Source organism: Thyridium curvatum (assembly GCF_004353045.1).
Source record: "Thyridium curvatum strain D216 chromosome Unknown NODE_5_length_802575_cov_81.998223, whole genome shotgun sequence".
NCBI lineage: Eukaryota > Fungi > Ascomycota > Sordariomycetes > Thyridiales > Thyridiaceae > Thyridium > Thyridium curvatum.
Window position 1 is genome coordinate 608,370 of NW_022156760.1, and position 11,522 is coordinate 619,891.

The window sequence follows — 11,522 nt, forward strand, 5'->3', positions numbered from 1 at the left end:
CCACTCTTTTCGTCTTACGAAGCTCTCCCCGTCTCCATCTCGCATTCTCGCCCTCGTGCGCGTGCATTCTTCGCTTTCCGTCCTTCCCTTCATCTTCCCGCCGACCTTCGTTTGCAGTGCGGGTGCGACGGCAATTCGCTTCGTATATATCTTTTTGTTCTTCTGCGCCGTTTCCTGCCCCTCGCCTACCTCTGCCTCTGCCGCTCCCGTGCTTGCTTCTTCCTACAGCGCTTCGATTCGTAGAACCATGATTCGTTAGTCCAAATAATGTCGATGCTCTCCCCAGATTCCTGGAGAGGCACCTTGCTCAGCCTGCTCCTCTCCTACCTCCTCCCACATGTCGCTCTCGCCCAATTCCCGAGCCCGCATGGCGCCAACCTCACTCGCATCGTCTCGCCCTTGAACTCCAATATCACAGTCACGTTCAAGGAGCCCAAAGGCGCATGTAAGACCGCCTTCGACAGCCAGAAGCAGTACACAGGCTGGGTCAACGTCCCGGGCAGATATGACACCAATTTGTTCTTCTGGTTCGTCGCCGCCCGACAGCCTACGTCACTCCTCACCATCTGGCTCAATGGCGGCCCCGGGTCGAGTTCAATGGTTGGCCTGTTCACCGAGACTGGGCCTTGCGAGGTGGTAGAGCTGGGCAAGGACCGGCTGGGGACTGCGGCGAGGGAATGGGGCTGGGACCGCGCTTCCAACATGCTCTTCATCGATCAGGTAGGTCAAGCTCACACCGGTCCGTGCCAGTCACTCCAGTTCACTGACAACCTGTGTCTCGTCATAGCCCAACCAAGTCGGCTTTTCGTACGACGTGTCCACAAACGGGACCCTCAACCTGCTCAGCCAGGAGATTTCCATCCCGCCCAAGTCGACCGCAGACTACTCGCCCCTGGTACTCAACGGCACGTTTAGCTCACAAAATGTGAGCTCGACAGCAAACACCACAGAGCTTGCTGCAAAGGCCATATACCACATGATGCAGGGCTTCCTGACGACATTTCCGCAGTACAACCCCCCTAATAGCTCAACTCTCGGGGTGAATCTCTTTGCCGAGAGCTATGGTGGAAAGTATGGGCCGATCTTTGCGGATGTCTGGGAGTCTGAGAATCTGAAGAGATCCAACGGTTCGGCCTTCGCAAGATCGACCGTAGATATTCACCTGACCTCGCTTGGCATCGTCAATGGGTGCGTTGACGACCTCATCCAGGGACCGTCCTATGCGTCCATGATGATCAACAACACATACGGGGCCCGCCTCGTCCAGCCGCTCCAGGCGAAACTCGCCAACGCGAGCTTCTATCAGCCCGACGGCTGTTCAGACCTCATACACCAATGCCGCGATACCGCAGCCGTCCACGACCCCAACAACCAGGGCGACGTGGAGAGCGTCAACAGCATCTGCGCGCGCGCGCAAAAGACGTGCACCGCCCAGCTGCTCGACCCCTACGGCAACTCGGGCAAGAGCTACTACGACATCGCCGCCAACGTGCCCGACTCGTTCCCGCGCGGCTTCTACGCAGAGTACCTCAACACGGCCGGCGTGCAGCTCGCCATCGGCGCCCCGATCAACTACACCGACACGAGCGACGAGGTCAACACGGCCTTCGCCCAGACGGGCGACTACGAGCGCTACCCGACGCTCGTGCCCAAGATTGCGCGCCTGCTGCGCTCGGGCGTCCGCGTCGGCCTCATGTACGGCGACCGCGACTTCATCTGCAACTGGATCGGCGGCGAGGCCGTCTCCTTTGCCATCGCCGACGCCGCCGGCGCGCCCTACAGCTCGGCCTTCAACGCCGCCGGGTACGCCCCCATCATCGTCAACGACAGCTACATCGGCGGCGCCGTCCGCCAGTTCGGCAACCTCTCCTTCAGCCGCGTCTACCAGGCCGGCCACCTCGTGCCCGCCTACCAGCCCGAGACGGCCTTCCAGATCTTTGCCCGCATCGTCATGGGCACCAGCGTCTCGACCGGCGACCGCATCAGCCTCGACGCGTACAACACGACCGGCTCCGCCAACGCCACGAGCAGCTTCAAGCTGCCCGACAGCCCGTCCCCGACGTGCTACGTCCGCCAGCTGGCTACCGCCTGCGCCGCCAACCAGGTCAGCAGCCTGCGCGCCGGCCAGGGCACCATCATCAACGGCGTGTGGTACGCGGCGTCGAGCGACTGGCCGGGCGCGACCTCGACCAGCACGGCCGGCTCGCCTTCAACGACAGCATCGACCCCAACACTGACCGGACTATTCACGGCGACGTCCACGCCCAAAAATGGCGCGGGGACCTCGAGGCTGGAGATGAAAAGTCTTATCCTCGCCTGCGTAATCGCATTGGGACTGGAATTCGCACGCTACTTTTAGAAAAGCAACGGTGCAATGTACATTTGGATATATAGACCTTACGGCCTCGGCGCACAAAAGATACCCATAATAGTAATTGACATTTGATAAATATTATCTACTTCCATGTTTTGAACCTGTTCAAACTTTACATTTGTGGGATTCTTGCTTCACAGATATACTTGTCGGTTGGGGTGGCGCAGCTACGATTGGCTTACCTATTGTGATGCACGACGTGATGCACGACGTGCGTTACGGTAGACTGTTCTGGATGCAACTGTTAGCTCTTGGTCTGGTCCGTGATGCGTTCCAAGAAAAATAAAGTAAGGTTGCATTGCTTGTGTCAGGGTAAGTGCCTTGTCAAAGGCGATATCATCAAAGCATAATAGCTATGTTGACCGTCGTGAAAATTTGGATCATCATGATAAAAGCAACAAGACCGAGGATATGGCAAAGGAAATGGAATGATGGCTTACCATGTGGTTCAAGCTGTGGAGGACAACGGTACGCATAAGCCAGAACTTCTGAAGGGTTGGTCAGCAATCCAATTCTGGCAAGAATACGAAATGCCCAGCGATCAACCAAGGACGAGTTCAGACACGACGTTATCATCTGCGCTGTGAAGCTCTGACATATGCTTGTCATTATTTAAAGTCAGATCATCCCGAGATGTGCCGTTGGTTGACGCTGCTGGGCAAGAGGGCGATGGTGCGGGAGGGGATCACTAACACCATGGGCACTTGCGCAAGTGCAGTGAGACAGTCTCTGAGTGTATGTTAGCGATGTATCAAGGCCAGCATACGTAGAAGGAAGAGGTTGTGGAGGAAGTTCAGGAAATGCATGAATGGTAGTAATGTTGTTGTCTGCATCGGAAACCCGAATAAGACTCGTCATCTAGATTCATCACGAAATAAAAGGCGTGCATGAGTGAACAAGAGAGCTTACCATTCAGTCAAGTCAGTCCAACACTGGATGGGTTGGCGCTGATGGGCGCCTCAGTCTCGAGTCTCTTCACCTGTGATTCGCCATCTTTGTGTCAGCCACTGCACGGCGATGGCAATGACAGATACGAATAGTGACGGTCGAGATCAGTGGACGAGGTTTTCTAGGCCTGTCGCAGAATGGCATGTCTGCTCATCTATGATTCGGAGCCCAGTGCCGCTTCATCATGCAAATATTGTCGAGTCGGAATGGAAATAGAGTGTGGCATTACCTTGATTCGTCCTATGTGCCTTGTCAGCGTCTTAAATCATTCCAAGATTGTCAACAGCAAAAGAAAGTGTAGAAGTCAATCAGAAACAGCCAGTTGTTTTCGTCAATGAGATTCCTCTCAGCCGGTAATTCCAACTTGCCGAAGCAAAGTAAAATGTTCATCACGAAAAGATATGAGGACAGTGGTTGGCAAGAAAGGACTAACCTGATGATGGTAGACGCACGCGTACGTACGTGAGTATCAATGTACCTCGATGATGATCACAGTGAGAAGCTGCAGTTGGACCAAAGTCAGCACAAAAGGCTCCGAACATGGTCGAGGTAGCATCAAGGTGAGATATCGTCGAGTAGTTCAGACTGACGTGACAAATGCAGTTTCATTCCAATGAGGTCAAAGACTCTAGTTTGCGGTTTTGTGGGTTGTCATCAGGTTGGAGAGGACGGGAGAAGAAAACAGTATCGAACTTACCAGTCGGGGGGCGCGGTCTGGAATATTTGTCCAGACCGATTCCTCCAAGTTGAGAGATGCAGAAGAAAATTCTGGGAGCATTTGAAAAAAAATAAGAAATCGAGTTTGTAGCTTGAGCGAGCTCCATCAATTGTGGGCCCTTTCCAGGTGGAAAATCCCCCTCTCCGCTAAATGAGCGCCCCACCCATGTCACGGGATCTCGTGTGCCGCTCGCACCCCGAGCAGAGAAATTGATGCGCGTCAGCACGCCGCGCATCCAGTAAACGTCACCAGCCTTGAACAGCAGACTCGTGGAACGACCCTTCTTACTAGCCTTGTAATCGTCTGCCTGTGTTAATTCGATCCGAGCGATCGCTATCCATCAGTATGCCCGAGATAGCTGAAGGTCAGTCGGGACGCCCGAACAAGGTCTGGTGGTGGCACTTGATGAATGGCTGATCTTACTATCCCAACGGCATAGTGGCTCGTATTGTGCATTTTTTGCGAGCTCACCTAGTCGGCAAGCAAATCAAAAAGGTCACCGCTGTCGAAGATGCCAATGTGTACGGCAAGGTTGGCACTCGTGGCCCCGAATTCGAAAAGGCCTTGGCAGGCAGGAAGGTTGTGTCTGCTGGAAACCAAGGCAAATACTTCTGGTAAGGAGAATGCTAGCATACGCTTAACACATCGCTAACCATACTATGTAGGCTGGTCTTGGACAAGCCGCCTCATCCAGTGATGCATTTTGGCATGACTGGTAAGTACAATGTATCGAATATCACCAAAAGTTTCGTTAACTGAGCAATGCCCAGGATGGATTCATATCAAAGGCGTGCGAACCGCGTACACCAACTATTACAACAAGATGAAGCCCGGAGAGGAAGACCAGTGGCCTCCCAAATACTGGAAGTTCCAACTGGAGACCGACAGTGATCCCAAGGTCGAGGTCGCGTTCGTCGACCCTCGACGCTTTGGTCGCATCCGTCTTGTCGATTGCCCAGGAAAGGACATTCGGCAAGCATCTCCCCTGGTTGAGAATGGGCCCGATCCTGTTGTTGATCAGGATCTTTTCACCTACCAGTATCTCCTCGACAAGATGCGCAGCCGGCATGTCCCTGTGAAGGCCCTCCTTCTTGATCAGGCGATGATCAGTGGCATCGGGAACTGGGTCGGGGACGAGGTCTTGTACCATGCCAAGCTACATCCCGAGCAATACTGCGATGAATTCAGTGATTCTCAGATAAAAACGCTTCACGGCAGCATATGTCACGTTTGTCGCATTGCCTGCGACAAACTGGGAGACTCTGACCAGTTCCCCGAAGAATGGTTGTTCAACCATCGTTGGGGCAAGGGCAAAAAGGATGCTGCAAGTGCACTTCCAAACGGAGAGAAGCTTGCGTTCCTTACCGTTGGCGGTCGCACTAGCTGCTACGCTCCGAACGTGCAGAAGAAAACTGGCCATGTGGCCCCTGGGATCAAGGAGGAACCCATCACTTCCACCAAGCAAGACGACAAGAAACCCGCCAAGACAAAGGCGCCCAAGAACGACACCAAGATCGAACCTCCGTCGAAGAAGCGACGGAAGGGGGATGCGACCCCAGTCAAAATGGAGGAGGCTGAGCAAGATGTGAAGAAAACAAAACCGAAAGCAAACAAGTCGCAGGAAGGCAGTGGCGCTACCAACAGGCGACGCTCAGCAAGACTTTCCGCCGTTTAGGATATTCTCACTACGAAGCATCCCATGGTTTTCTCTGGATGACATCTCAACGTTTTCTTTCGGAAGAATTGCGCCTTTGTAGTTGCAGCATCTACAGAAAGGTCGCATATCTCCCGGCAAAAGATACCCACCAACCCTCACTCGCTTCGGAGCCCAAAACTCTCTGAAGATCCAGATAATGACCGAGGCAATTTTGTGCCGGGAAAATGTTGTATGATGAACGGGTGTCTTGGCTGGGTCGAAAATTGTGTTGTTTGGACAGACGTGTGACATTTCATTAATTGCCTAAAGTCGGCATATCGTCATATAAGTCAAACGGGCAGTCTTAGCCGGCGAACCCTCCTTCATGCGCGTCGTCCCGGCTTTCAAAGACGGACATTCAAGTTTCTCCACCATTCTGCGCCTTTCCCCTCATAATGTGCCTTGAATGCCCTTCTGCTTGAATTGGGCATTGGTCACTCCCGACCCAGGAGCACGGTGAACCGGCGCCCTCGCTTTGCCGTTGACCTTGGCAGTCACACCTTAGCAAAGAAGATAGCCAAACAGAAGACGGTCTTGTATTGAATTTGTCAAATAAGCTCTTTTTTATATATGTTGAATCTGTAGTCCTGGGATCTTGTACTACGTAGCCAAGATCTGCTTTTCCCTAAAACCCGATGTCTCCTCACGAGCCCCAAAGCTTGGGTTGGGGACCTTCTCCAAATTGAGGCTCTTGGGCCACACATCATGTGCCTCTCCAGCACACCACGATGTCTCATGAGAATACTCTCCTTTGCTACTGTTTCCCTCTGGCCATCAGAGACGCTCTTCCTCTCAGTTCTCTAGGCTGAACCTTTTAGCCGGACTGTCCGGAGCTGTTCTACGTGCCGGCCACACGGAGAGTGGAACCTGCTTCTCGTTACTCATCTCAGAGGTAGGTTGCATAGTGTGTTGATAGTACTTGAGCCGTCTTACAACCACACATCGCGCTCGCTAGATCCACTTCTGTACCGCGATCCCCCATGCCACTAGGGACCAGTATCTCCGATGAGCCGTGCTCAAAGCGAAGAGTTGCGTGTGCAGTAATGACGATCCGGTCGACAGTCCCCAAACCGCTTGAGGCATCCACTGGCATCCAGAAGACCTGTCGCTATCCGTGAGCATTCAGCCGTTCTATGGCAGCGGGTGATCGACGAGCTTGACGATCTCGAGGACTGACGCGGCCCGATTAGATGATGTACCAATTTCCATGAGTGGCCTATGTCTGTCCAATTGGCAACTTAGCTGTTGTCCTTTTGCTTCGGCGTTCAAGGACTGTACAGGGGAGGTATCGAGACTGAATCACGGCCAATGTCCACACCCAGTCCATAGTCAGGCCTGGCCCCTTGTTTCTTCTCGAGGGTCCTCCATGCAGTGAGTGACCGTCCATATGAAGCCCACATAATTCCGCTGGGGAAAACGGGAGCAAGATGCTGGAGGTGCGTGGAGAGAAGCTTTTCGGCACGGCTATGTCTTCACAAGCCGATGGATGGCCATCTAAGTTCATTAATTCATGAACTGTAGGAGTGCACTGCCTGACGGCGATGGAAGTATATCGTCGGACTTCGGGCCCATATTACCGTGAGTCGACAGCACAATTCGCTGATTCTTTTCCTCCGAAGTGACCTCTTTGAGTAAGAAGAGAGACTCTTCTTGTGCGTATGGATGAGACTATATAAGATAACGACGCTCCTACCTACCAGTCTCATGATACCACACCAACAAGTCATTCTTTTTGCTCTATCAACACTCCGGTCACTCATCACGATGTACACCAGCCTTGCCGCCTTCTCCACCTTCCTGGCCCTTGTGGCTGGACAACAGGTGGGTAAGGAGAAGACCGAGACGCATCCCAAGATGACTTGGCAGAAGTGCACTGCTCCTGGCTCCTGCACGACTGTCAATGGAGAAGTCACCATCGACGCCAACTGGCGCTGGGTCCACGACAAGGGCGGTTACACCAACTGCTACACCGGCAACGAGTGGAACAGCACCATCTGCAAGGACGCCAAGTCGTGTGCTTCCAATTGCGCTCTGGAGGGTTCGTAAAGCAACCCTCCCCGTCAAGAAAACTCAAAGCACTAATAATTGACACAGGAGCTGACTACAAGGCCACCTATGGTGCCTCCACCAGCGGCAATGCTCTGTCTCTGACCTTTGTCACCAAGGGCGAGTCTGGTGAGTTTAAGGAAACCCCTATCATCTAATTTCCAGTCTTCGTGGAGGCTAATGAAGACAAACACAAGCTACCAACATTGGCTCCCGTCTTTATTTGATGGCCAGCGCGACCAAGTACCAAATGTTTACCCTACTGGGCAACGAATTCACCTTTGACGTGGATGTGTCCAAGCTGGGTTGCGGTCTCAACGGCGCACTGTACTTCGTCTCCATGGACGAGGACGGCGGCATGGGCAAATACTCGGCCAACAAGGCTGGCGCGAAGTATGGCACTGGCTACTGTGATGCTCAGTGCCCTCGTGACCTCAAGTTCATCAACGGCGAGGTGAGTCGAGCTGCTTCGGGAGTTGCCGAAGATAAGGGTAGAAGATTAACAAACTCGAACAGGCCAACTCTGCTCAATGGACCCCGTCGTCCAATGACCAGAACGCCGGTGTCGGTGGCTACGGCTCTTGCTGCACTGAGATGGATATCTGGTAATTCACCTATTTGAGGATTACGAACGCACAAATCAGCTAATACGATGCTTCACAGGGAGGCCAACTCCATCTCAACCGCCTACACCCCTCACCCTTGCACCACCATCGACCAGCACCGCTGCTCGGGCGACTCATGTGGCGGCACTTACTCCGAGGCCGACCGCTACGGCGGCACCTGCGACCCCGACGGGTGCGACTTCAACTCGTACCGCCAGGGCGTCAAGGACTTCTACGGGCCCGGCATGACCGTCGACACCAAGAAGAAGTTCACCGTCGTGACGCAGTTCATCAAGGGCTCGGGCGGCAGCCTCGAGTCCATCCGCCGCTTCTACGTCCAGGGCGGCAAGGTGATCCCCAACTCCGAGTCCACCATCGAGGGCACCTCGGGCAACGAGATCAACGCCGAGTTCTGCAAGGCGCAGAAGAAGGCCTTCAACGACGGCGACCACTTCAACGAGAAGGGCGGCATGGAGCAGTTCAGCAAGGCCATCGCCAAGCCCATGGTCCTGGTCATGTCTCTCTGGGACGATGTAAGTAGAAACCCCGTCTCGCCCTCCTTGATCCCGACGGATAGGCACAATCGTCCGGACAAGAGAAGAGAAAACAACGATGGCTAACACATATGCTTCAGCACTACGCCAATATGCTCTGGCTCGACTCCACCTACCCCACCGATGCCTCTGCCGATGAGCCCGGCAAGGGCCGTGGCTCTTGCGAGACTAGCTCGGGCGTGCCTAGTGACATTGAGGGCAAGCAAGCCAGTGACTCCGTCACCTACTGTAAGTTGAATTCTGAAAGAAATTAACCAGACCTTTGACGAGACGCAACGACTAACTGGACGTGCTCACTATCTAGCCAACATCAAGTTTGGTCCCATCAACTCTACCTTTGCCTCCGGATCGTAGGGCAGCGGAGAGATGAGACGCAAGTCAGCAGGGTCGTTCACCTAGGTGAAGGGCTGGCAAAAGCATTATCCTACATCTGCATTTCTATCGAAGGCCCCCATCATTTTGGCATGCATTCAGATTCATATCATGTGCATAATAGAAGTAGCTATGAACTAGATTCTTCTCCAGATGCGATTCCCTGCGGGATGCTCCGCCAGGGGGTCGATGCCCTGTCAAGATGTTGTTTGCTTCGTACTAGTCGTTTCACGATCTATGTGGAACTCTCCGATTTAGAGTTGGCTATCGGAAGTGTCCCTCGCCGTGTCTCAAGTGAGAAGCAGGGCTGATCACGATCGAAGATTAGGGGGCATCGACATGCCACTACCCCCTAGCGTCTCCCATCAAAACGTGCCTTAGCACGGCGTCGGCTCCGAGCTAGGTGCCTGAGGGATCTCGAAACCGAGTCTACCACGTCATTCGCTATGCTTATGTATATTAGTAAAAGCCATGCCATCTACAGTGTGCGGAGCTTTATGTCCTATAATGACGGAGCAAGTACGTACGGGTCGTGATGCGGGATGGTTCGATGGCGCGTTGAGTTGACAGCTTCCGAGACAGAGGTCGATATTTTGTGTATGGGATACGTGAATAATCTTCATCATTTCGTGCGATCAACGCTTCAGCTATCTGAGATGCAAAAACTAGAAAGGGGTATCATCTATGCCTGAAAGCAGATACTAGGTCGTGGTATCATATGCGAGCCAGAATGCTCATGCCATCTAAAAATGCAGCGCCGTACCCAGTAATGATATATGCAACAAGTAAACACGCTCCTGACAACATCAAAGTGCAGAATCGAGAAGAAAACCTTCGAGCGAGGGAGGAGATGATCTCCCAGAGACAGAAATCTTCCAGAGACTTTCTAGTCTCTGGCACACTGAAGTCCCACCGAATAGTTGAAGTCGGCACTGTCCCAGCGAACCGGAATCATGGTGAGGATGTTCACAAAGGGCGTGCCGTTCTTCCTGAAATTGGGAACCTCGAGCTGCAACTCGACGTTCCTGTCGACGCTCTTGCGCATGCGTCGCAGCAGGTCGCGGTTGATATATCTTCTCGACGAGCCAGGGGCGACATTGCCGCCAGGGGCTTGCAGGAAGCGACAGTTGCGGCCGAGCACTTCGTTATGAGAATAGCCCGTAAGCTCATAGAAGGGCTCTGAGGCATAGACGATCGGTTGATCCGGTTGCTGCAGATCGCAGAGGATGAGGGCACACGACGAGTCGATAGCCCCAACATGGACAAGAGGGTTTGGGCGAGTCGCAATACGAATCTGCGAGAGCGTCAGTCATCGTATTAGCGTGTTATTGGTGTTGTTGGTGGTTATTCAAGACAAATCGGGCATCGCGGAGAGATCATGATCGTTCCTCAAGAGAAGAAGAAAAGGGATTACTCACGAGGATGCTCATCATGTCGAATCCGCTTGGCGCGTACAGCCCGGGATAGATGATGGAGTCAAAAGTGGTCGATTGGGCTCGCATCGTTGCTCTTTGTTGCTCTATGGCGCCGCTCTCACCAGGATAGTTGTACTGGTAACAATTATTTATGAGCAATCTTGACAACCATCTCCAGAGATGGTGCCGCTCTGCAGAGCCAGCAGCACCTTTGAGCAACTTACCTGCAGCGCACATGCTTCCCACGAGTTCATTGTGACAGCCGGAGTCTTCGAAGCGGGCATGTTGGAGAAGGCAAGACTGCCACTTTGTTGATACCGAAACCTCTGCAGGTCATCGTTTCGCTCTGGGGGCCAGCATGCCATCTTATTCATAATGGATCAAGAGGATTTGCTCGAGGTCGAGAGGTGCAGGTGCTACCACATTGGTCTATGCAGCAGATGTTGCATGAATCACAAGAGATGCAGGACAGCTGTACAGAGATACTGAAGTTGCCCGTATAATGTAGGCCAGTCAAGTAACGAGATCGAGATCTCTACTGAGTAGCATATCCGGACTTCCACCAGAAGGAGCTCCTTGGGGCGGACATGCCAACAGAAGCATGTAAACGCGGGAACAGGGGGGTTGAAGTGTCAGATCGATGCAAGGCAAAGCCAGCCATCGACTGTGGGCATATGCAAATGGGATCAGCAGCTGGGGATTGCTCGGCCGGCAGAGCAGGAACCCAGGGCCAAGTCATGTTTCCAAGCGTTTTGATTGTGGGGTGGCGTGCTAGGTTGACAGCCGATAGGGAC

General features: G+C 53.4%; 4 protein-coding genes across 4 annotated transcripts; 3 read left to right on the forward strand and 1 right to left on the reverse strand.

The window, feature by feature from the left end:
* Positions 1–267: 267 nt before the first annotated feature.
* E0L32_001408 (uncharacterized protein) lies at positions 268–2,359 on the forward strand (the record flags this gene model as incomplete). The annotated part of the gene is made up of 2 exons (XM_031135484.1): positions 268–720; positions 788–2,359. 2 exons carry the CDS (start codon positions 268–270, stop codon positions 2,357–2,359), a joined length of 2,025 nt encoding a protein of 674 aa, XP_030991922.1.
* Positions 2,360–4,385: 2,026 nt separating this feature from the next.
* Positions 4,386–5,715, forward strand: E0L32_001409 (uncharacterized protein; the record flags this gene model as incomplete). The annotated part of the gene is made up of 4 exons (XM_031135485.1): positions 4,386–4,404; positions 4,480–4,654; positions 4,706–4,755; positions 4,811–5,715. The coding sequence occupies 4 exons, from the start codon at positions 4,386–4,388 to the stop codon at positions 5,713–5,715; spliced, it is 1,149 nt and encodes a 382-aa protein (XP_030991923.1).
* Positions 5,716–7,500: 1,785 nt separating this feature from the next.
* On the forward strand, positions 7,501–9,295 carry E0L32_001410 (uncharacterized protein; the record flags this gene model as incomplete). Its single annotated transcript, XM_031135486.1, has 7 exons — positions 7,501–7,774; positions 7,831–7,911; positions 7,980–8,236; positions 8,299–8,387; positions 8,446–8,920; positions 9,022–9,169; positions 9,246–9,295. 7 exons carry the CDS (start codon positions 7,501–7,503, stop codon positions 9,293–9,295), a joined length of 1,374 nt encoding a protein of 457 aa, XP_030991924.1.
* A 904-nt stretch (positions 9,296–10,199) lies between these two features.
* Positions 10,200–10,982, reverse strand: E0L32_001411 (uncharacterized protein; the record flags this gene model as incomplete). The annotated part of the gene is made up of 3 exons (XM_031135487.1): positions 10,200–10,607; positions 10,732–10,863; positions 10,953–10,982. 3 exons carry the CDS (start codon positions 10,980–10,982, stop codon positions 10,200–10,202), a joined length of 570 nt encoding a protein of 189 aa, XP_030991925.1.
* Positions 10,983–11,522: the final 540 nt, after the last annotated feature.